Source organism: Lactuca sativa, chromosome 6, assembly GCF_002870075.4.
Source record: "Lactuca sativa cultivar Salinas chromosome 6, Lsat_Salinas_v11, whole genome shotgun sequence".
NCBI lineage: Eukaryota > Viridiplantae > Streptophyta > Magnoliopsida > Asterales > Asteraceae > Lactuca > Lactuca sativa.
Window position 1 is genome coordinate 14529209 of NC_056628.2, and position 24182 is coordinate 14553390.

The following is a 24182-nucleotide window of genomic DNA, read 5'->3' on the forward strand; positions in this document are numbered from 1 at the left end:
CATTTAATATACATATAATTATGGAAATTATTTAATATCTATAATTATTTAATTTAATATATATATATATATATATATATATATATATATATATATATATATATATATATATATATATATATATATATATATATATATATATATATATATATATATATATATATATATATATGAAAATACTTGTTTTCTTTATCACAATATCATGATTCATGAATAGCATGAGCTTATATGGTTATTATCTTGCCACTATTATCAATTATTTCAAATGATTTGACATTGTCAAATGTCATGTAATGCTTATGGATTTATGGTAAAGTAACACACTTTATTTTCTTTTAGTGTTTGCTTTTATAATTTATAGGTATAGTTATTAGTTTAAACAAAAAAAAAGTCAAATTATAATATATAGTTACAAATTCGAAATTCTGAATTTAATTATTTATATATGAGAACAAAATTAATTTAAAAACAAGCATCAGCATGCTTCCGAGATGAACAACAACCAACAACTATACATATACTTGACTTGTATCCATAACTTTACATATACCGTTCATCGTATCTACCTCTTCAAAGAATCAAACCGCTTTTCAATTTTGATAATTAATGTCAGAGAAGCCTCTCAGTGGACGGATTCCGGTTAAACGGAATATCAAACCTCCACATCCTCCTTCGTCTACTCACAAACTTCGCCGGCGAGTAGTAGTTCGTCGATCGTCAAAGAAGCCATTGAAACCCCTTAACAGATGCAACTCGGAGCCTGCTTTGCTGACCGGCGTTCTCTCCAATGATTTTCGTGAATCGACGGAGGATCACGGCGGAATGATTTTACAACGTCGGGCTCGTGCAGACGTTTTCTTGTCGTCGCCGGAATTGGTGTTGCCTTATTCTCCGCCAAAAATTGAGGTAGAGGAAATCGGTAACTTGATACTTTTCACTTAGGTTGGTTGATGATTCACGCTTCGATGATCTCCGACTTCATAGCCAAAAATATTACTAATCTGATTTTGAGATAAATTCAATGAATGTTTGATACGATGATAGCATTGAATAATTGATGATCAACATCAATTTGCGTATATCAAGTTTTCGTTGTACTATTTGAAAACCAATCGTGATAATTGGGGATAGAATTAAAACGCAGGGATACAATAAAGAAGCGAAGGTAGTGGTGAATGTAACAGTTGAAGGAAGCTCAGGACCAATTCGAGCAATGGTGAAATTGGGTTCAAGTGTGGAGGAAACAATGAAGATGGTGAAGAAACAGTATGATTCAGAAGGCAGAAGCCCTCAAATTGATCAACACTCCATTTCAAGCTTTGAACTTCACCCTTCTCATTTCAGTCTTCAAAGTAAGTAAATTTCTTCTTTCATTTTTATGTTCAGATGAATTTGATTGAGTATATTTGTTTGTATATAGGTTTAGATAAGTCAAAGATGATTGGAGATATTGGTAGCAGGAGTTTTTACATGCGTAAATGTAAGGAAGACAACTCCTTCACTGGATCGGAGATTATTGTAACAATGGACAGCAATTCTTCAACTCCAACTTCCATCATTGTCTTTCCCAATTTTATTTCTCAAAATTTCAAGAAAGTTATAACATTGTCGAGCAAGGTTTTGAAGATCTTGGGTTGTATTGATGGGTGATTTTTTTTTAACTATAATAAGCTTAGATCCTTTGTAAGTAGAATATTATGACCTTCTATAAACATTGTTAAAAGAAAAAAAAAAATGGAGTGGGACGCTGATGAAATTAATAATGTAACATCTTGATGTGTAAAGAATAGATAATGGAAATAATTTTTAGGTCTCAACATTCTCAAAAACAATCTATGTTTTTTTTCCTAATTCTCTCAATAGCCTTTTCTTTACCAAGCAAAAAAATAAATCTAGTGGAACTCTAATGCAAGAAGGCCTTTTAAAAAGGTACACGTCATGTTGGGATAATGTTGGGTTAAGCCCATCACATGTTGGGCCTAAATGTTGTAAGCATCTGGATGATAACCTTAAAAACTGTCAACCAGAGCAGTCATTTAAGTTTTTTAGCTATGTTTTTGTAGGTCATCTCAATAAAATATCATGGTACCTCAACAAAATATAACTCAGAATAGCTCCATACCACAAAAAGAAAGCTTTTTGATTAAGTTTTTTCATAAATTAAAAATAATAAAAATAGATATGGTCCCATGAAAATGATTAGATAAGCTCTTAATTAAGTTTTTCTATTGGTTAGAAAGTTATGGGCCCAACTAAAATATTGAAAAGCTATCCCCAATAGCTCGTTAATTAACTATAACTAAATGCTTTTTCAATTAAAAAAAAAAAAATCTTATTGTGGATACTTTGTACTTGTACTTGCATGGTGGCAAGTATGAAGTGTCTCCTCTGCTCGGCGCATAGGCCACTTGGTTTTGGATCCCCTCATTTGTGCTTCATCATGAATGAAAATGGTTGAAGTGATTTGATCAACTTTGCGTAACCGGTGTTCTATCTTATGTATCAAGTTCATAGATTTGAAGGTCTTATGATCCTCTGACCTCTCATCAAGGTGGTGAGTTTGGCTACGCTTCATTAGTGTTTCGTTACTATTTCTTTCTCCTCAAGATCCCCATACTAAAGTTCTAACCTTAATTCTATAGTCGAATTACTATTGCATGAAGATCAAGTACCACGTATGTAGACAGATAGAGATGATAATTTCACCTCTTCCAATTAATGGATGTTTAACCATACAATAGTTGGTTTAACACCTCAATCTATGCTGGTTAATGTTATGCTTTAATTGTATACAAGTTGGTTTATAATATTTTTACAGGTTGTTCATAATTGTTATGACTTAATCAAAGACCAATAGTTGTATATGAGATATTAGATACTACTATTTTAATGTAATAATAATGTGTAAAAACTTTAATTTTGTACAAATAAAGTTTAGAGCATAGGTTTGCAGAAACAAAAGAATTAAACGAAATTAGGAGGTTTGGTCAACATTTAGCCTTGGCACGTATTTATTTAGGGACGGGATGAAATTTAGAGCATAGGTTTGCAAAACCAAACGAATTAAACAAAATCAGGAGGTTTGGTCAACATTTAGCCTTTGGCACACATTTATTTAGGGTCGCCCATACGTGGTTATGGTTCGACCCCTTGATGACAAAGACTACAATTTCTAGGGTCATGCCAATGAGTGGTGCAGCCTAGGGAAGGCCTCCAAAATAATCATCATATTTTGTCTCTCACCACCATCAATCTAATGAATCTATGAATTAAATTTGATTTTTTCTACAATAACAAAAAAACGATTCATAATAAATCGATTATGGTTTTTCACACAATAGAAGCTTTCTGATTTTAATTTTTGTTTTATGGTTTATGATTTCAATATTTCTTAATACATCGATTTTGATACTCTGATTTAATACATCCTTCAAAAAATCGATATTGTATTCATGTTAATTTGATTTCAGATAAAAAAAAATCATATCTATACAAGAAAAAAAAAACATATTTTCACATAATCATCATATTTTGTCTCTCACCACCATCAATCTAATGACTCTATGAATCAGATTTTATTTTTTCTACAATAACAAAAAAGCGATTCATAATAAATCGATTATGGTTTTTCACACAATAGAAGATTTCTGATTTTAATTTTTGTTTTCTGGTTAATGATTTCAATATTTCTCAATACATCGATTTTGATACTCTGATTTAATACATCATTCAAAAAATCGATATTGTATTCATGTTAATTTGATTTCAGATAAAAAAATCATATCTATACAAGAAAAAAAAAACATATTTTCACATAAAAAATCTTATATTTTCAATATAAAAACTTTTTAAATTTTTTTAAATATATGAAATACCTATTTAATTCTTGAATGAGATAGCACGACACAGTTCAACAACCAATATCACATCTCGATGGCTCTCCCTCTTTATATTGTATTGTTTTTAAAATGATAGTGTTTTTTTTTAAATGGAACTTTATATTTGTTTAAATGCATAACAATTATACAATTTGTAGTTGTTTTTATAGCAGTGTACTTATTTACTATCTTTTTTATAACAACGTACTTTCTTACTTTCACTTTTTTTATATAAATATACCTTCTCTTTCTCACATTTTATATCAATGAACATCGACTTTTATATCATTTTCAATCATTTGGTTAACCGATATTACCAATTAACCAAAACCATTAACCATAACCAATTCTAACCATAACTAATGGCTACCGAAATACATTAACCGATTGTAACGATTATGGCTCGGTTTTAGTCAATAACCGAACCAAACCGCCTCATATACACCCCTAATGTATTGTGTAATTTTGTCGAATTTGTATTGAATAATTATGAAGTGGGTCGGTGAAGAAAAGTTTTACAAAACTTATTTATTTATATAATGTATGGACTATTTATATAATTTTGTCTAATTTGTATCGGATACGTATGAAGTTATGATTTTGAAATATACTACTTTTTATTTTAATTTTCTTTTACGGTTTTTAAGGTGGGATGCATCGATTAATAATTGAAAAGATACGAAAAATATGAACACATTGTGTTATTGGATTTGTATATATTTATGTACGTAATAAATATCTATTTTTATAAATATGTATTTTGTATAAAAAAAATTTAAAACTTTTTATATAGAAAATATAATATTTTTATGTGAAAATATGTTGTTTTTTATATAAAAAAAGCTTTTTTTGTATAAATATGATTTTATAAAAAAAAAAACATATTCGAAACAAAATTTTGAGAAAAAAAATTGTAAATACCTATTTGGCAAAATTTAGTTTAAGTCTTTAACCATCAATTTTTTAACCAAAATTTAGTTTAAGTCTTTAACCATCAATTTTTTAAATTACTTCGTTGATCGGTATTTACAGGTAATAACTTTATACATATATTTTTATATTTTTATGTTATTAAGTGTAATCTAAAATAATAGAGGGAATCAAAACGGACAACTTATGACGTTGAGGGTGCAAATTGTCAACTCATGGCTTTATTCATTCTCCCTGATTAAATATAACTATAGATACAGAATGTGTATGTAGAACAAGAGAGCACCCGGAGACAGAGAAAGAAAGAGAGGAAGAAGAGGAGAGAGATGGGGGAGATAATTACATGGCTACTGTTCTTCTTCATCCACATAGCTCTCCTTGTTGTAGTTGTTTATCAGGTAAATCCTCGTAACTTTACCGTTTTTTACTTCTTCCTTTTTAATGTGTTTATGTTTGTAATCATGTAGAATCTGCAATTCGTGATCTGTAACTGCTTTATCTTTTACCAAGTCTTGATTTTTCGATCATTCTTGAACTAATTATAACCAATTGCGCCCTTGGATTTCCTCAATTTGTCAAATTGCGAAATTAGGGTTCTTGTGAAATCTGATTTTTGGATTGAAACATGCGTCTGCAATTCACATTTAATGGATTGCACGATTACCCTAATAGCGGCTTTAATTGCTTGTTTTTGAAGCATACCCTGCTTTTAACCCCTTTTGGCTTTGAGCAATCACAATTTTCTTGAAGTTCCAGTTGCATTGTTTGTAGTAGAAAAGTACCAATTTTTGAACTTTTAAACCATCGTACTAGGTTTTGCATTGTCAACCTAATCCAATTTTGTAAAAACTTCAAAAAGAAACTATATTTTATAAAAATTTTGATCCGTGTGTATATATATGTGTTAGCTTGAATATGTACTACATTTAATCTATGAATCAGCATTAAGATTTATCTTATACATCCATAATTTATAGGGTTCAAAATGTTTCTAACTGTAAATATGTTTTTTTTTTTTGCAGCTTATGTGCTTAGCGGATTTAGAGTTTGATTACATTAATCCTTATGATTCTGCATCTCGCATAAACTTTGTGATATTACCAGAATTTATTACACATGGAGTTTTATGCTTAATATATCTTTTCACTGGGCATTGGGTGATGGTCTTACTTGGTTTGCCATATCTTTACTACAATATTCGATTGTAAGTCTTCTTCTTCTTCTTCTTCTTAATATAATATCACAATCAAATGGGATCATGGAATGTAATCACTCATTCCATTCCATCCAAGATCCAACCAAACAGACTATCATTCCAAGGGCAAAATGGTCATGTGTATAATTATTTTTACTAGGTACACTCGGAAGCAACATCTTGTGGATGTCACAGAGATCTTTAACCACCTAAGCTGGGAAAAAAAGCAACGGCTTTTCAAACTCGGATACCTTATATTTCTCCTCTTCATCACCTTATTTTGGTAAATAATACGAGTACAAACATGATTAATACAATTTACCATTTTGTCCTTTACTTGGATATCTTGTGACCCTTTTTTTGTTCATTGCAGGATGATCTATAATGCATTGGAAGATGATGAAATGTAGGGTCTTGAAGGTCAACCAGATGCACCAAAAGTTGAAAGAAGGTGCCCTCACATACTTAGGTTTAGATTGTGACACTAGCTCTTCACTTATAATTTTATAAAAAATCATTTATTGTCTTCACGAGTTATTTAACAATTTGGTATTATTCGTGTTTGTTGTATTATTAGCGTTATTTTGCATTTGTTTTATTTCAAGGAATGCAGAAATAGAGTTCTTTCTTTAGAATTATGTTAGAGGATTTGGTTGTCATGTTGTTGATTTTTTGTGAATTTTTATTGGATAATGGTTTTTTGTGATCTGTCTACTGATAAAGATGGAATATTGTAGGAGTTTTTAATTTTTGGGATGTTAAATATTGATTGTTGTTTTATTGATGATTTCTGGTTTGACATGGCAATGATAATAAAGAATAGAATGTATATTTATGCAGCGAATTTATATTTCTTCTATCAACTTATGTCAAGTAGAAAGTTCCTAGCAAGTTTGGCAATATGTTTCAATTTGTTACAAATTCTATATCACCAATTTATGTGTTATAATTACTTGGTTAAAATCATGACAATTTGTGTGGTAAAACCTAATTTTATTTATCTATTTGTGCATTCCGATATTATTTGGTTGGTTAAATCTCATTTTGATGAGGAGTAACAATTTTAATGCCAATTAAGAGAGTTTTTGGGATTGTTTTTTGAAATAGTTTATTACTTATTGTTTTTTTATAGCCAATAAGTTAAAAATGTATTTGGGTATAAGAAAAGTATTTCTTGAAATGATTTTTTGTGAAGGTATAAAAAACAAGAACCCATAAGTAAGGAAGAGTTGGCTTTTTGAATAGCTTTTAAGCAATAATAATTAGGGGTGAGCAAAACCGTACAGCAACTAAAAATAACCGTAAAAACCGCAACCGCAGTAAAAACCGATGGTGAGGTTTTCTGTTTTTCAAAAACCGCAAATTTGCGGTGCGACGTGGTTATTAGTTTTCTAAAACAGCAAAAAACTGTATATATTATATACAATTTTTTTTATTAGTTATTAATATATTAAATATTAAAAGTAATACAATCATGGATGAAAGAAGAATAAAATTCTAAAGACAAAAGTGTTGGTTTTTTTTATTATGTTTAATTTTAAAAAATGGTGAAATTTGATAATTTTAAGATATTTATTGTTAATTACTAGTGATTTGACGTTTTTAATATATTAGTTGTTTGTGATTTAAGTTAATTGTCTTATACCTTATGTTTTTATTTATTTGTTATTACAAGTAATATGCTTGAACTATTAAAACCGTTTGAACTCTAAACTGCGGTTAAAAACCACACAAAATAATCACACTAAATTCATGCGGTTAATAACCGAAACACAGAAAAAACAAAACCGCACCACAAAATAATCGCACAAAATAGTTTTAAAAATGGGTTAACCGTATTTATGGTTGGTGTTGAGGTTTTGACTAATAACCGCACCGAACCACACCGCGTTCACCCCTAATAATAATAATTTAAATGACATCTAAGATGTGTGTGGGTTTGCTTCTTGAAATCGTTTATTAACTTATTAGTTTTTTTAAAAATCTAATAAATTAAAAAAGTATCCCTGGATTAAAATTACTTCTTAGAATGGTTTTTTTGTGAAGATATAAGAAACAAAAATTGATCAGCAAAAAAAGTAAATTACCTTTATACCCTCAAACCACCTTTAACCCTTTCTCGTCAGACAATAGTCTCTCTCTCGTTCTTCACCAACGTCGCCACAGCTGCAAAGGCTTCTCCGATCTTGCACGCCGGCGACCCTCCTCCGATCTCCGCTCCAGAACACCGCTGCCGGCGCCGGCTACTGCTACTTCTCCGTAAGTCCCACCTCCTAGATCGATAAGCACATGATTTTTATTGTTTATTTTTGAATCTTTGAACTCAATTCTTGTATGATTTCTGTTATCTGGTTTGGTGTTTGACATTTTTAGTTTCGGTTCATTATACACGTTTAGAGGGTGTTTGGGATTTGCTTATCTAACTCCAAATTCCTTGTCGTGACTGTTAATATCTTCATCACAAGTCTAGGGTTTCTAATTGATTCTCATTTTTGAAAGTCTAGGGTTCATGAATACATTTGTTTATATCAACTGTCAGTTTGTCACTTCAATTGTGTTTACAAAGATGACAATTATGCATCCCGGTAATATGCTGCTCCATGATGTAAAATTATACTCCTTTCCCCATGGCTATTTCAGTAATTTGAGTTCTAAGTATTACGTCAAAGTTATGTCACTTACACAGTTGTTAAAGCTATAGAACATTTAGCTGTGCACTTATATAATTTCATAAATTTTGTGATGTGTTCAAATTTGTTATGGCACTTACACATGCTAGTTTCTTGGCCTCTAAGAATTTAGCATTTGTAGGAAATTTATTTGTCTGATAAAATGAAGTTTGCATTGGTTTAATGTTGCAGTGAAATCATGGTACATGCAGCGAAAGGAGTATTTATCTCATGGTAAGTCGCTTAATCTTTTTGCAAAAATGGTGGATTGTGCGCTACTCTGTAAAAATGGTTTTTCATTTGTTGTTATTGCAGTGACATACCAATGGCTCAATTCATAATAAATTACAACGCTTCATTGCCACAATCACAAAAGTTCATTATACACATTTTGGATGGAACTCATCTGTTTGTAAGCAGTGGTATGGAAGGCATGATAAGAAGTGCCATACAAGAGTTCAGAGAGAAGAACACATATGAGAAACCTGCTTGATTCTTCACTTCATTCATTATAACAAATTAGCAATCACAATTTTTCAAAAATGGTCCATCTGGTTTCCCAAAAGTGGCACTTTCAGAACTTTTTTGGAAATCAAACAGGGTTAGAGCCTTTTTGGCTTGGGGTTAAATACTTGTGTTATGATCGAGCTCAAGCTTTTGATCATTTGATTGTATTGATTTAATATTGTTACGTAACAGATAGAAACATAAAACTAACTTTTTGGTAAAATGGTTTATTTTCTAAAAAGAAGGTAAATCGAAAATTTGTTTTAGATTATAATCAACTTTAAATATCTTTGTAAAGATAAAACAATTTGTTTAAAACTGATTTTTAATAATAAAAATATGTTGATGGATATTTTGTATCCATGCAATTTATTCGTAACACTATTTTTGTAACACAATGGTTATACAAAACAATCCCTAAATTTGAATATTGGAATCCTATAATTGGAACTAACAATAACACCTAACACCGCAACTATAAGAGTAACATGTTAATTGGGCTTTGTCCAAAGTTTCATAAAGATCTTAAAGTTGTATAGAGATGTAATTGGTACCCGCTATCTATTAACTAAACTTATTGTTATATGCTACCTATGACAATAAACTTTAATGCGTATATTAGGTTATATTAAATTACGTTTTAATAAAACATAAGGATGATAGTATATAAAAGATGAATATTGAAAATACTATAGTAAATTTTTATTTCCTTGTAGATGTCAACGAAAACCGAAAAAAAAATCGCTTCGTTCTTTGTTAGAGAATGAGAAAATGATACCTATAGTTACCATTGTGGTAAAATCGGGCATTGGAAGAGGTATTATCATCTATGACTTTCTAGGCTGAAATGAAGCAAAATTAAGACGCCAAGCAAGTCAAGTATATACTTTTCGCTCTACGTGATAAAATTTTATGATTTTCATATAATTTCTAGGTGTTTGATACAAGTTATGGAACCCACATTTGTAATAGTATGTATGTATTTAGGAATGAAGAAATTAAACATGAGTGAATTGAACTTGTTTGTTGGCAATGAAACATGAGCACTTATTTGAAGCTATTGGAAGCTACGTGTTGAAGTTACCAAGTGGTCTCATTCTTACTTTAGATGATTGTTATTGTGCTCTATATTAATAGTTACAACTTCCCTTTTAAAATCTTCTAGCTATAGTCTCAATGCTAAAAGACTCAAGTATGACTTAAATTAAACTTATTTCGGACGGTCTTAGACATACAAACAGGAAGTGAATTGCAAAATTCCACTTATAAGAATTTTTGGAATTAACTGGCCCTCAGTCATTTGATTTATATGAACCATGTTTATATCGGAATACAAAAAATGACCCTTTCTAAAGCATCCAAAAATATGGTCCCAAAATTTTCGTTTTATAATAGATAAAAATAGTGTTTTCAAACATAATTCATACATCTCATCAAAACAATGTATCAAAATCAGAGTAAGTATGAAACACGGAATCTCTATGGTATGTGCGATGCGGTAAGCCCGAGCTCTTTCCCTTGGAACCAGAATTACCTGAAACATAAACTGAAAACCGTAAGTACAAAACTTTGTGAGTTTCCCCAAGATAACACATACCATCATATCACATAACAGGCCCCATGTAACACCCCAAGTTCAGAAGCAAGAGTTCAGGGGTGTAAAGTGTTATTAGAAGGATGGACTCAGAGAGTTGGAGCTATTACTCGTGGAGTCGGAGCGTGTGAAGAGCACGTGATAAGTGGCCTGACTCGCCGATTCGGCGGGTGGACTCGACGAGTCAATGCTGGAAGAGGAGAACCCTAATCTTAGGGTTTGCATCCTATTTAAAGGACTTAATGTCCTCCCCTCAGCCCCCTTACCACCCTTTGAGATCCAGAAACCCTAAAATCGTGAGTGAAAGTCCTTGTGTAACACCGTGAATTTCAAAATAATTTTTCACAAATTATAAAAACATTTCTCATTTAATTTTCATAAAAACATTAAGTTTAAATCCCAATTCACATCATACAAAATCCCAAGATCATATATATAAATCAGAAATCCCATGAGTGTGTACAGATCAAGCCGGCGCCTTCCCACGGTCATCGCTAGTACCTGAAACAACAACACTAACACTGTAAGCACAAAGCTTAGTGAGTTCCCCAAAATACCACATAAACATATATTAGCCACTCGAGGCTATAACTCTATGGGTCCGTGCACCCAAGCTCTATGAACCCTCAGGTTCTAACTCTGGGAACCTTCCGGTTCTAACTCTATAAACATGCACAGCATAAAATCACATAGACATCATGCAGTACAACACATAGCATACACATAACATACACATACTCTGACACATAACTCTGATTACCTACTCAAGGTAAAGTATAGTGAGAAGACTCACCTCGTGTATCTCGATAACTTGCGAATCCTGGAAATCACTCGTGCTCGATCCTCCGAGCTATAATCCCCCTATAACATCATACATCTCTAATTAACACTTTTACCACTAAGGTTGACGACCCCTATCAAGTCAACTCTGGTCAACGGTCAACGGTCAACTTTGACCGGACTCGGCGACTGCACTAAGGCAACTCGGCGAGTCTATACGTATTCACCAACTCTCTAGGATTCTCTTTTGACACGTCGAGTACTCCCCTGACTCGACGGGTTCCACCTGGCATGAATCGCGAGGCCACCACAACTCAACTCGCTGAGTCTCAAGAACAACTCGGTGAGTCCCAGCTCGACTCAGTCCAACTGTCAACCCTCTCTAACTCTCCCTGACTCACTGAGTCGACCCTTAACTCGGTAAGACCACTCGCTGAGTGGTTAAGGACAATCTTCATGCTACTCGCCGAGTCTGTTCTTCAGACTCGGTGAGTCCATGCCATGCATCAACTCAAACTAGCTTCTGAGGTCAGATCTGCACCATCCACTCATAGATCTGGCCCTCCTAAGCTTATTCATCACGTAAAGTTCATATCTTGGTTACCATACAACACCTACAAGGCTCTTTTTGGAGAAATGACCTCTAGAATGGCAACCCTAGCCTCCAACCCAAAAGGGAGGACATAAAGCATGACATTAGGGACTCTCTGGACCTACTAAGGTCCAGATCTAAGCACCATATCCCCATGGGACCTCTCACACTTCCAATACAAAGCAAATAAGGCATGAAGAAACCCTAGATTTGACCATATCAACAAAAATGCGGAAATAAGCTCTGAAAGATACCTCAAGAAACCTCCTCTGATGAAACGAAAGAAGATCCAAGCTCCCCAACTCTTCTAGCTTGACTTTCCTCTTCCTTTCTTGCAAAAACACACAAATTTGGTGAACAATGGCCTCTTTTCTCACTCACACAAATCCCTCAGCTGCTTTGGTGCTCTCAAGATCCAGGTAGCCGCAATGAAGGGCCATAAGGTCCTTTAAATAGGGCTTAGGACCGGGAAATTAGGGTTTCATTAAACAGCGAGGACTCGCCGAGTCCAGGCGCGAACCCGCGTCCAGAACCGCGATCCTACTCGGCGAGTCTGGGCTCCAACTCGCCGAGTCCCCTCACAAAACATTAAAAACATAAGCATAAAAAGATACCTGGAAATCCGGGCTGTTACACCTTGGAAGCAATTTAGAGCTTAAATAAGTGATTTTGTGAAGAGATCTTGAAGATCAAGGAGATTTGTGGAGATTCGACTTATTCTTCAGTGGGGGGGCCGTTTTGGAGGCAATGAATCGTTATCCTTGGCCTTCTCCTTTCTTGATCCATCTTTCATGGAGTTTTAGGGTTTGTTCGGAGATAATATGATGAGATCTTGGTGCATGAGTTAGACCTGGAGCTGAAACTCCAGATCTGAGTTCTATTTGGATCAAATATGTAGAAAGCCCTTCTAATTGCTATGCAAAAGCCATTCCCTATGAGTTAAGTTCCTTTCTAGCTTAATTTTTGGAATTATGGGACATGAAGCACGTAAATGTAGCAACTTTATGTTGCTAATGCACTCTAGGGACCCAGATCTATTGTTTGGAGCAATGGAGTAGCTCTGTATCTTTCGATTATGGGAATACCCGTATCAACTCGACGAGTCTGGGAGATGACTCGGCGAGTTGGGCTAGGGCTTTAGGCATTGAGTCGCGTAGTGACTCGGCGAGTCGCATGGGTGAACTTGGTGAGTCATATGATGATGAGCTTGGACTCGACGAGTGGAAGAACAACTCAGAGAGTCTGATGAAGATTGTCGTGGACTCGACGAGTAGGTTCTTGGACTCGGAGCAGTGAGTTGAGTGATGATTCAGTGAGTTGGTCAGGATAGGACTCGGAGATTGTTGAACTCGACGAGTCATGGGGTGACTCGGCGAGTCAAGTCGTGATGTGAGAGTTTCTGAGTTTTAGAACTCAGCGAGTTAGTGGGTTGACTTGGCGAGTAGAGTCAACCAGGAAGGTTGACTTTGACTGGGGACTTTGACTTTGACCGATTTGACCTTCAGGGGTATTATGGTAATTTTGGATATTTATGTCATTGGATCATTGATGATTATAGGTGTTGGAGTTGGAGGCAGTGCTTCGGGTTTGTGCTTTCTTGATTCGGTTCGGCAGTTACAAGGAGAGTTATCCTTACTATATCAATAGGGTCTACGGCACCAAGGCCGACCCTTTATCGGATGGGAATCCGGGTATTTCTTTGATATGTTATTGAATTGCTAGATCTGTATCCTGGTATATAGGGTAATGTTATGTTATTGACCTGGTTAAGGTCGGTATCCCGGTATATAGGGTAATGTTATGTTAGTGACCTAGTTAAGGTCGGTATCCTAGTTAGGATGTTGTTATGCTGCATGATCTGATAGATTCGTTTGTTTGGCTATGGATTGTTATGTGATTAACTGTTTTATGTGCACATGGTTGTTTGACTGGGGTTGGGTTGAGGCGGGTCTTGCTTTATGCTGTAGGCCAACATACCCAGGGCGGACCGGATAGACCGGAGGCCCAACGAGCGGTCCGAATAAGCTGAAGGCCCCAAGAGGGCGGTCCAGACGTGCCGAGGCTCGGAGAGTGGACCAGGCCGACTGAAGGCCCGGCGCGGGCGGACCAATCATACTGTAGACTCAAAGAGTGGACCAGGTGGATTGAAGGTCCGGTACGGGCGGACCAATCATATTGTAGACTCGATATACATGGCTAGACTCGGAGAGTGGGCCAGGTGGACTGAAGGCCTGGTGCGGGCGGACCGGTCACACTGTAGACTCGATATGCATGGTTGTTCTGTATTGTGATATGATATGAGTATGGTTATATGTGGTTGGTATTTTTTGGGGTAACTCACTAAGCTTTCGGGATTACAGTTTCAGTGTTTTTTTTCATGTGCTTCAGGAGATCGTGGCAAGGCGAAGGCATGATCGTATCGCTCCTCATACTTCATGATTTTGTGATTTGGTTCTGGGGATACTCTGATGTTTAAACTCTTTTGAAAACAAGTTGTAATAACTTAATGGCTTTTGAATGAATTAAAATGTTTTAAATTGGCGCAATTTTTATGAGTGTTACACCCCACCCAAAGAGATACAGGCCTCTCCCGCACAACGATCGCACTCATAAAATGGGCCCTACCCACACTCGTAATACGGGCCCCACCCACACTCGCAATACGGGCCCCACCCAATAAGCATACATATACAAGCACATACAAGTATCACACAGACAACGAGTATATCAACATAATCAACAAGGTTCAGCCTTGGTGCCTTAGACCCGCTAAACCCGGTGAGGAAAGTTCACCTCGAAAAGCTGATCGAAACGAATGATCCGTGCCTGCTGATCCTACGGCTCTCTGAGCTAACAATTTCCAAATAAAAGCTAATCAACAGAGGGATCTACCTCATTACCAAAAATCTCTACTTGGGGTATAAGACTATTTTACCCCTAACATAACTTGGTCCTTATATCACAACCCATGACCCAAAAAATAAACAATCCCATAAAGCCCAACATATGGCCTAATTTCCAAATGGGCCCAATCCTTTCACATAGGCCTTAGCCCAAAGCCCAATAAGGTTTCTCTAGCCCATCGGTCCAGCTCCAGATGGTCCACCACGGCCCAAGTCACTAATCGATGGAAGTGACCCAAACTGAGGCCCAAACAACACAAAGCACAAATCATCCATGGGACCAAAAAGGTCCAAAAACTCAAACACAAGAGATCTAAGCATTCATAAGGCAAATTCTGAAATTTATACCTCAAATGAGTGCTAAATGATGATGATGTTTCGGATCTTCAAGCTCAAACTTCACCAACTCTCCTTCACCAACTTCCTCTTCTTCGTTCCAAGGCTCCAAGCTACCAAAAATGATTTCCACAAGGACAAGAACACATAAGGATGATAAGGGTTAGATTTTAGGGTTTCTGAGCTAAGGAGGTTGATAAGGAGGTTGGGACATGGGACATAATGACATATTTATATGGCTTGAACCCTAAAAATTAGGGTTTTGAGTCAGCAAACGTACGATGCGCGTACCACCTTGTACGTTGTGCGCATGTGCATGGCTCTGTGTGTTTCCTTAAGCTTACTACTTCCCACGTACGCTAAACTCACGCCCAACGTATGGCTTTAGCTAGACCAAACCCAAAGAGGCCCAACCTCTAAGCCCCTAACAAATTCATGGCCTAACACCAATAAATGCAATATTAAATAAATTAACAATACCTTGGAATCACGGATGTTACACTTTCTTCGGTATCGAAAATATCTATTTAAACTCATACACTATCACCAGAGATGGAAACATTCATTAATAACTTCAGTAGATACGTATATATCTACCTACTTAGGCATAATAGTGAAGTCTTTGATTTGATCGAAGTTTTGGAATCAGACCTCACTTGATATGAGCTTGTTAACTACTTGGGTGTTATATTAGATCCAAAATTTGATAAATTGTTAGAAGCCATAAAAGAAGACATACGGTCCATGAAGGATAATCAAATTTGGAACTTAAATGATCCTCCACCAGACAACAAAAGTGTTGGATGCAAATGAGTCTTCAAGAAGAAGACTAACATGGATGGTAATGTACACACCTTAAAGACCAAAATTATGGCGAATGGTTACACATAAATTTAGTGTACATGCTACGACAAATCCTTCTCTCTAGTTGCAAGTATTAAGGCTATTAAAATATTTATTGCCAGAACCACATATAGTGATTATTGGATATGAAAAATAGAGGTAAAATGACCTTCTTAAATGGTCACCTTAGTGAGGAAGTCTATGTGGTTAAACTAAAGGTTTTTTTATCCAAAGCATCGAAAGAAAGTGTGAAAGCTTCATAAATCCATGTATAGATTAAAGCGGGAATTTGGGAGCTATAATCTCCACTTTTATCAAAAAAATCAAAGATTATGGTTTTAATGAAAATCAAGATGAACCATTTGTTTACATTAAAGCTAGTTGGAGTATTGTTATTTTCTTTATCTTGTATGCAGATGACATACTTCTCACGGGAAAGGATTTTTCGACCTTGAAATGTGTAAAGTCTTGTCTTAGAAAGTGATTTTCCATGAAACATCTAGAAAATACAACATATATCCCAATATCACTATCTACAGGGATATTATAAGATCTTGAAATGGTTCATGATGTAAGATTATAACCATGGAAACTACCAATGAAACATGGAATCATGTAGAGCAAGTCTTACAATCCCACAACATATTATAAGGTAAGATGCATGAATGATAGACCTTATGATATGCATTTGACCTAATGTATCATATTCCTTAAGCATGAAAAGTGGATATTAATATAAGGGAAATTGAGTAATCTAACAATTTTTGGGTGTTTTTTAAAAATATAACCCTTTTTTTTTAAAATGACCACTTATTCAGGAATGGGGCATTTCGAAACATATTTCGGACAAATTTTCAGGTGGGCCGACCCATTACAGTGGGTCCGGAATTACCATTCTGGACTATCCGTCCGTGTTCCGGATCAGGAATTTGAATTTCAAATTCCGGAATATAATTTGAAAAAATGCGGACCCTCGCCTTTATTTCAGATCTTGCTCTGACTTCCAATTCCGATTCCGACACACGATTCCAGATCTTTTGACTTTCGATTCCGATCGTCATTCCGATCTCCGACATGTAAATCCGATCTCCAGCATGCAACTCCGACATGGAAAAAGAGGACTACGACCCCGTAATTTGACAAGTACGTTATTCGATTTCTCTTTACCTAGTTTTCTTGTTTGTAAAAGGTTCCTATCCGTCTATAATTACTATTCCAGAATACGTAGAACACTTTCAGAATGAACTGAAAACGTTCCGGCTTTTAAATTAAAGATGTCATTGTTGTAGGACCAACTGAAAAGTAGTTTAGATGTTTGGGTATTGTTGATTTACATCGAAATGTAGTGTTCGGGATCTTAAAAATTTATTCTGGAAGCCTCCAAAATGCGAGGAACTATTTCGGAACATGAGGAACTCGTCCAGAGCATAAGGATCTAGTCTGGAATATTGGTCAGTTTTCGTTTCGGAATGAAGTAATAACAGTTTTTTTATTTGTGCAGCACAACATAGTTTTTGATGAATCCATTACACTCTCTTGTAAACCCAAAATCGGAAGGCAAATGCTTGCGACAGTCAGAGATAGACCTGAATGAGAGACTATGATCTAGAATACATGTTTTGGGAGGTGGTTAGACATTCCTAATGTAGATGGGGATCCTTTGCTTCTACATTACGTCTTTCTCCACGAAGTTGTCACCGATCCCGAAGCCAAGTACAGGAAATGGTTTTTGAGATTGGGGGTTACGAGCTGTCTTTCAGGAAGAAAGAATTTTGTCTCATCATTGGCTTCCATTTTGGTGACTATTTTCCTGCTTCTGCATCCCGCCCCGTCTTCCATTCCCATGCCTTTCCTATGGTCCCGAAGAATGTCCCAGTCAAATTAGACGATGTTATTTAGGTGTTTAAACATTCACTTAATGAGTTATCGGACGAGGATGCAGTCCGTGTATGTCTTCTATACCTGTTAGATAACGGTTTCAAGGGGAGGTTGCCTAAACAGCCTGTTACACAAGAGTATTTCAATTTTCTATCCAACCTTGATAAATTCAACATGTATAATGTCATCTATTTTCTAATTACCGATTATAGTTACATATCGTTACTAATATTTTTTAGAAATTTAATTGTGAACTAATTTTTGATATGACAGATATCCATGTGGGAAGATAATTTGGGATCAATTGTACTCATAGTTGGAAAATGTATTCAATAAGGTTGACAAGCATATACATCCAGTCGATTTAAGAAACAACGTAAAAAAAACGACCTACACCCTAAACGGGTTTTTATATGCTTTTAAGATAAGTATATGATAAAAATTTTATTATTTATTTTTGTTTGCAAACATTCTAACAATTTTTTATTTATTTGTTTGCTAACATTCAAATATGGATTCTTGAGACTTTTTCGGTGAGCAGTTTGTTTGGGACCCGACAACAGAATGTGATCATTCGGACTGTTGCATGGTCAAAACTAAGGCCTTTAAAAAAATCCTGAATGCAACCGGTTTTTACAACTCGACAAAGTATGATTACTTTATTATTCAAATATTGTTTATTATATAATTTATGTTTATTTATAATTTTATAATTTTGTTAGCAGGATAATAGATTCGTACATAAGTTGGAGCAGACAGAATATAAAATGTGTGCTGAATGGTGGATAGTCCACCACACACTAGAAGGTAGAAACAGTGTTCCAAAATATTTACACAGTGACAATCGATTGGTGAATTAGTCGATCAGAGATTGACGATCAGGAACTCACGATGATGATCAACATCTCATACTCTTAGTCTCAACAATATTCCAAGACCAAAACATTTACCCAAGTCACAAGGTAAAAGTTTTCTACTTTTTCTTTTTCACTTTTTGTTCCATGTATCAAACAATCAAACAATCATATTATTTTTTTATCAGAAATCAGATTATCAAATTATGTTTTTAAGAATTGAAAAATCAATTTACAATAAACGAGATGATCAGATTATGTTTAATTGTTTATCAAAAATCATATAATATGATTTAGAAATCGTTGTTCTTTTTTTGTTAAAAAAACTTTAGCTTATAAATTTAAATTGTTACGCATTAAGAGCCGAGGACCCTATTTTTTCTGGCTCGACCAAGACATTTGAATCTTCAGAATCAGTCATATATTTATTATCAAAACATGTATACAATGTTATCATCTTAGATAAGTTTAAGCCTTAATATATAGCTTATACATAGCTTGGGGTAATGTTGGTTTGGTAAATATATTTTTAAAACTCATAAGGTAATCAATTTATATTTAAGAATCTTTTTTTATATCATTATACATGTATTGTTTCACAATAAAGTAATAATTCTAATTGGTCCATTGTCATTTTGGACATGAGGATATGAACTTTAACACTATATGACAATGCAATTACACAAGCCTATCATGAATGGATCTTGGAAATTTGACTAGCTTTTGACACTCATATTGATAAGTTCTTAAAGTCAATAGATTATTGAACAAAGAGTGGACGGAAGTCTACCCCCAAGGGAGGAGGGAGTCATTCCCTTCCAACCCATCCCTCCTCCCTATCGAACCCACTGCCACATCAATTTTTGTCTCTTCTTTTTCTTCATCTTTCCGAACTCACAACACACGGAAATCCTATCTTTTTGAACCCACTCAACCCACTCAATTTAAAAAAAATACAAAACAACTAAGGTACAAGTTTTAAAACACATGGTACAAGAGAAAATAAGAAAGAGAAAATAGAGAGAGATGATGAAGTGAGTTAGTGAAACCAATCAACCCACTCGTTGAAGCGTGAATGCTACCGCCGATAACTCTATCGCAAATTAAGATTTTACATTTGATTGTTTTGTAAATTTTTTTAATTGAGTGGGTTCAAAAAGATAAGGTTTCTGTGTGTTGTGGGTTCGGAAAGATGAAGTAAAATAAAAGAGAAAAAGTGATGTGACAGAGGGTTCAGTGGGTTGGGAGGGAATGACTCCCTCCTCCCTAAGGGAGGAGGGAGTCGTTTCCATTGAACCCACTGAACTCACTGCCACATCAGCTTTTCTTTTTGATTTTTTTCATCTTTCCGAACCCACAACACACGGAAATCCTATCTTTTTCAACCCACTCAATTAAAAAAAATATTAAACAACTAAGGTACAAGTCTTAAAACATATGGTACAAGAGAAAATGAGAGAGAGAAAGTAGAGAGAGATGATGAAGTGGGTTCGTGAAACCAATTAAACAACCCGCCGAAGAGGGAGTGGTACCGGCGGTAACTCTATTGCTAATTACGATTTTACCTTGATTATTTTGTATATTTTTTAATTGAGTGGCTTGAGTGGGTTGAGAAAGATAGGATTTCCGTGTGTTGTGGGTTCGAAAATGTAACACCGTGAATTTCAAAACAATTTTTCGCATAATTTAAAAACATATTCATTTAATTTTCATAAAACATCAGTATTTGAACTCCAATCAATGTCATACAATAAATCCCAAGATCACATATCATAAAAATCCCATGTGTGTGTACTAATCAAGCCGGCGCCTTCCCACGGTCATCACTAGTACCTGAAACAATAAACACCAACACTGTAAGCACAAAGCTTAGTGAGTTCCCCAAAATACCACACATAACACATATTAGCCACTCGAGGCTATAACTCTGTGGGTCCGTAGACCCTACTCTGTGAACCCACTGGTTCTAACTCTGGGAACCTTCCGGTTCCAACTCTATAAACATGCACAACATAAATCACATAGAAATAATGCAGTACAACACATAACATACATATAGCATACAATTACTCTGTCACATAACACTGATTACCTACTCAAGGTAAAGTATAGTGAGAAGACTCACCTCGCGTATCTCGATAACTTGCAAATCCCGGAAATCACTCGCGCTCGATCCTCCGAGCTATAATCCTCCTATAACACAGTATATCTCTAATTAACACTTTCTCAACTAAGGTTGACTACCCCTATCAAGTCAACACTGGTCAACTCTGGTCAACTATCAACGGTCAACTTTGACCGGACTCGGCGAGTGCACTAGAGCGACTCGGCGAGTCTATACGTGTTCACTGACTCCCTAGGATCCTCTTCTGACACATCAAGTACACCCTAACTCGATGAGTTCCACCTGGCATGAATCGTGGGGCCACCACGACTCAACTCGCCGAGTCTCAAGAACAACTCGACGAGTTCCAGCTCGACTCAGTCCATCTGTCACCCTCTCCAACTCTCCCTGACTCATTGAGTCAACCCTTAACTCAGCAAGACCACTCGCTGAGTGGTTAAGGACAATCTTCATGCTACTCGTCGAGTCTGTTCTTCGGACTCGGCGAGTCCATGCGATGCATCAACTCAATCTCGTTCCTGAGGTCATATCCGCTCCAACAACTCCTAGATCTAGCCCTCCCAAGCACATTCATCACGTAAAGTCACAATCTTGGCTACCATGCAACGCCTACAAGGCTTCTTTTGGTGAAATGACATCTAAAATGGTAACCTAAGTCCCCAACTCAAAAGGATATGCATAAAGCAGGGCATTTGGGACTCTATGGACCTACTAAGGTCCAGATCTAGGTACCATTTCCCCATGGGACCTCTCACACTCCAAATACAAGGAAAACAAGGCATGAAGAAGCCCTGGATTTGACCATATCAAGAAAAACACGAGAATGAGCTCTGAATGTTACCTCAAATAGTTTCCTCTGCCGAAATGGAAGTAGATCCAAGATCCCCAACTCTCCTAGCTTGGCCTTCCTCTTCCTTTCTTGCAAATACACACAAAAATGGTGAATGATGGCCTCTTATCTCACTCACAAGGTTTCACAGGTGCTCTGGTGCTCTCAAGGTCGAAGGTAGCCGCAATGAAGGGGTATAAGGTCCTTTAAATAGGGATCAAGGCCGGGAAATTAGGGTTTCATTAAACAGCATGGACTCGCCGAGTCCGGACGCGAACCCGCGTCCAAATCCGCGATCATACTCGGCGAGTCTAGGCTCCAACTCGCCGAGTCTCCTCACAATTTACCAAAAATATAAAAATATATAAATATAAAAATGTATAATACTTGGGAATCCGGGCTGTTACAATTCTCCCCCACTAGAACTAGACTTCGCCCTCGAAGTCTCGCTCTGCAAATAACTCTAGATGCTGCTCACGCATCTCACGCTCCGGTTCCCAAGTCATCTCGGACCCCTTCCGATGCTTCCACTGAACCAAAACCAGGGGTACCTCCTTGTTCCTCAAAACCTTGATTTTTCGATCTCTGATGGCCACTGGTCTCTCAGCATAATTCAAGCTCGCATCCACCTGATTATCCTCTAATGGAACCACTGCCGACTCATTGGCAATACACTTCCTCAGCTGCGACACATGAAAAGTGTCGTGAATTTGCCCCAACTCTGCTGGCAAATCCAAACGATAGGCTACCCGGCCTACCCTCGCGATCACTTGGAAAGGACCAATATATCGGGGCCCCAACTTGCCCCTTTTCCTGAATCGAATCACTCCTTTCCAAGGAGAGACCTTCAGGAGTACAAGGTCGTCGACCTGAAACTCAAGCTCGGACCGGCGTCTGTCTGCATAACTCTTCTGTCGGCTCTGAGCAGTCAACAACCTCTGTCTGACCTATTGGATCTACTCTGTCGTCTGAAGCACGATCTCTGTACTTCCCATGACCCGCTGTCTAACCTCTCCCCAACAAATGGGGGTCCGACACCTCTTCCCATACAACAGCTCAAAGGGCGGCATACCAATGCTCGAATGATGGCTGTTGTTGTAGGAAAACTCTGCCAAGGGCAAATATGCATCCCAGCTACCCCCGAAATCCAACACACATGCCCGGAGCATGTCCTCGAGCGTCTGAATCGTCCACTCACTTTGACCGTCTGTCTGGGGATGATATGCGGTACTAAAATGCAGTCTAGTACCCAACTCCTCATGAAACTTCTTCCAGAATCTGGAAGTGAAGCGCACATCACGGTCTGAAACAATCGAGATCGGCACCCCATGCCGAGATACCACTTCCCTCACATACACCTCTACCAATTTCTCTGCTGAAGAACTCTCGCTGATAGCAAGGAAGTGAGCGCTCTTCGTCAACCTGTCCACAATCACCCAAATTGCATCTACTCCTCTGGCAGTCCTTGGCAATTTGGTGATGAAATCCATAGTGATCTGTTCCCACTTCCATTCGGGAACCTCCAATGGCTGCAACTTACCATGTGGCCTCTAGTGCTCGGCCTTAACCCTACGGCAGGTCAAGCACCTCTCAACAAACCACGCAACATCCCTCTTCATACAGGGCCACCAATACTCCTTTCTCAGATCCAAATACATCTTAGTGGCCCCAGGATGGATCGAAAATTTCGACCGATGAGCCTCTTCCATCAAAACGGTACGCGTTCCTCCCACAAACGGCACCCAGATACGCCCCTGAAATTTCATAAGCCCCCGACCATCGGTAACGAACTCTGAAACCAAACCAACAACCCGCTCTTTCTTCTGCATCTCAGGTTGCACAGCCTCGGCCTGTGCCCCACGAATGGCGTCCAACACTGGAGTGATCACTGTCAATCTCAAACATACATCCCGCAGCGGGGTGCTTTCCACCCTGCAGCTCAGTGCATCGGCTACAACATTAGCCTTGCCTGGGTGGTACAGGATCTCACAATCATAATCCTTGACCACATCCAACCACCTTCTCTGTCGCATATTTAGGTTTGGCTAATCCATCAAATATTTCAAACTCTTATGGTCCGTGTATATCGTACACCGAACCCCATAGAGGTAGTGACGCCAAATCTTGAGGGCGAACACCACTGCCCCCAACTCTAGATCATGGGTGGGATATCTCATCTCATGAGGCTTCAGCTGCCTCGATGCATATTCTATCACATGCCCTCTCTGCATCAGCACTGCCCTCAATCCCAAAATCGATGCATCATAGT

At 36.7% G+C, this 24182-nt stretch overlaps 3 protein-coding genes across 3 annotated transcripts; all 3 read left to right on the forward strand.

Moving 5' to 3' along the window:
• The first annotated feature begins 476 nt into the window (after nt 1-476).
• LOC111918755 (uncharacterized protein At4g22758) lies at nt 477-1813 on the forward strand. The gene is made up of 3 exons (XM_023914375.3): nt 477-906; nt 1145-1352; nt 1421-1813. Exons 1-3 carry the CDS (start codon nt 607-609, stop codon nt 1648-1650), a joined length of 738 nt encoding a protein of 245 aa, XP_023770143.1. The 5' UTR covers nt 477-606; the 3' UTR covers nt 1651-1813.
• Nucleotides 1814-5048: 3235 nt separating this feature from the next.
• Nucleotides 5049-6787, forward strand: LOC111918754 (protein cornichon homolog 4). The gene is made up of 4 exons (XM_023914374.2): nt 5049-5206; nt 5831-6012; nt 6164-6286; nt 6377-6787. Exons 1-4 carry the CDS (start codon nt 5135-5137, stop codon nt 6411-6413), a joined length of 414 nt encoding a protein of 137 aa, XP_023770142.1. The 5' UTR covers nt 5049-5134; the 3' UTR covers nt 6414-6787.
• Nucleotides 6788-8106: 1319 nt separating this feature from the next.
• Nucleotides 8107-9423, forward strand: LOC111918753 (general transcription and DNA repair factor IIH subunit TFB5). Its single transcript, XM_023914373.3, has 3 exons — nt 8107-8262; nt 8865-8906; nt 8988-9423. The coding sequence occupies exons 2-3, from the start codon at nt 8872-8874 to the stop codon at nt 9163-9165; spliced, it is 213 nt and encodes a 70-aa protein (XP_023770141.1). The 5' UTR covers nt 8107-8262; nt 8865-8871; the 3' UTR covers nt 9166-9423.
• The last annotated feature ends 14759 nt before the right edge of the window (nt 9424-24182 follow it).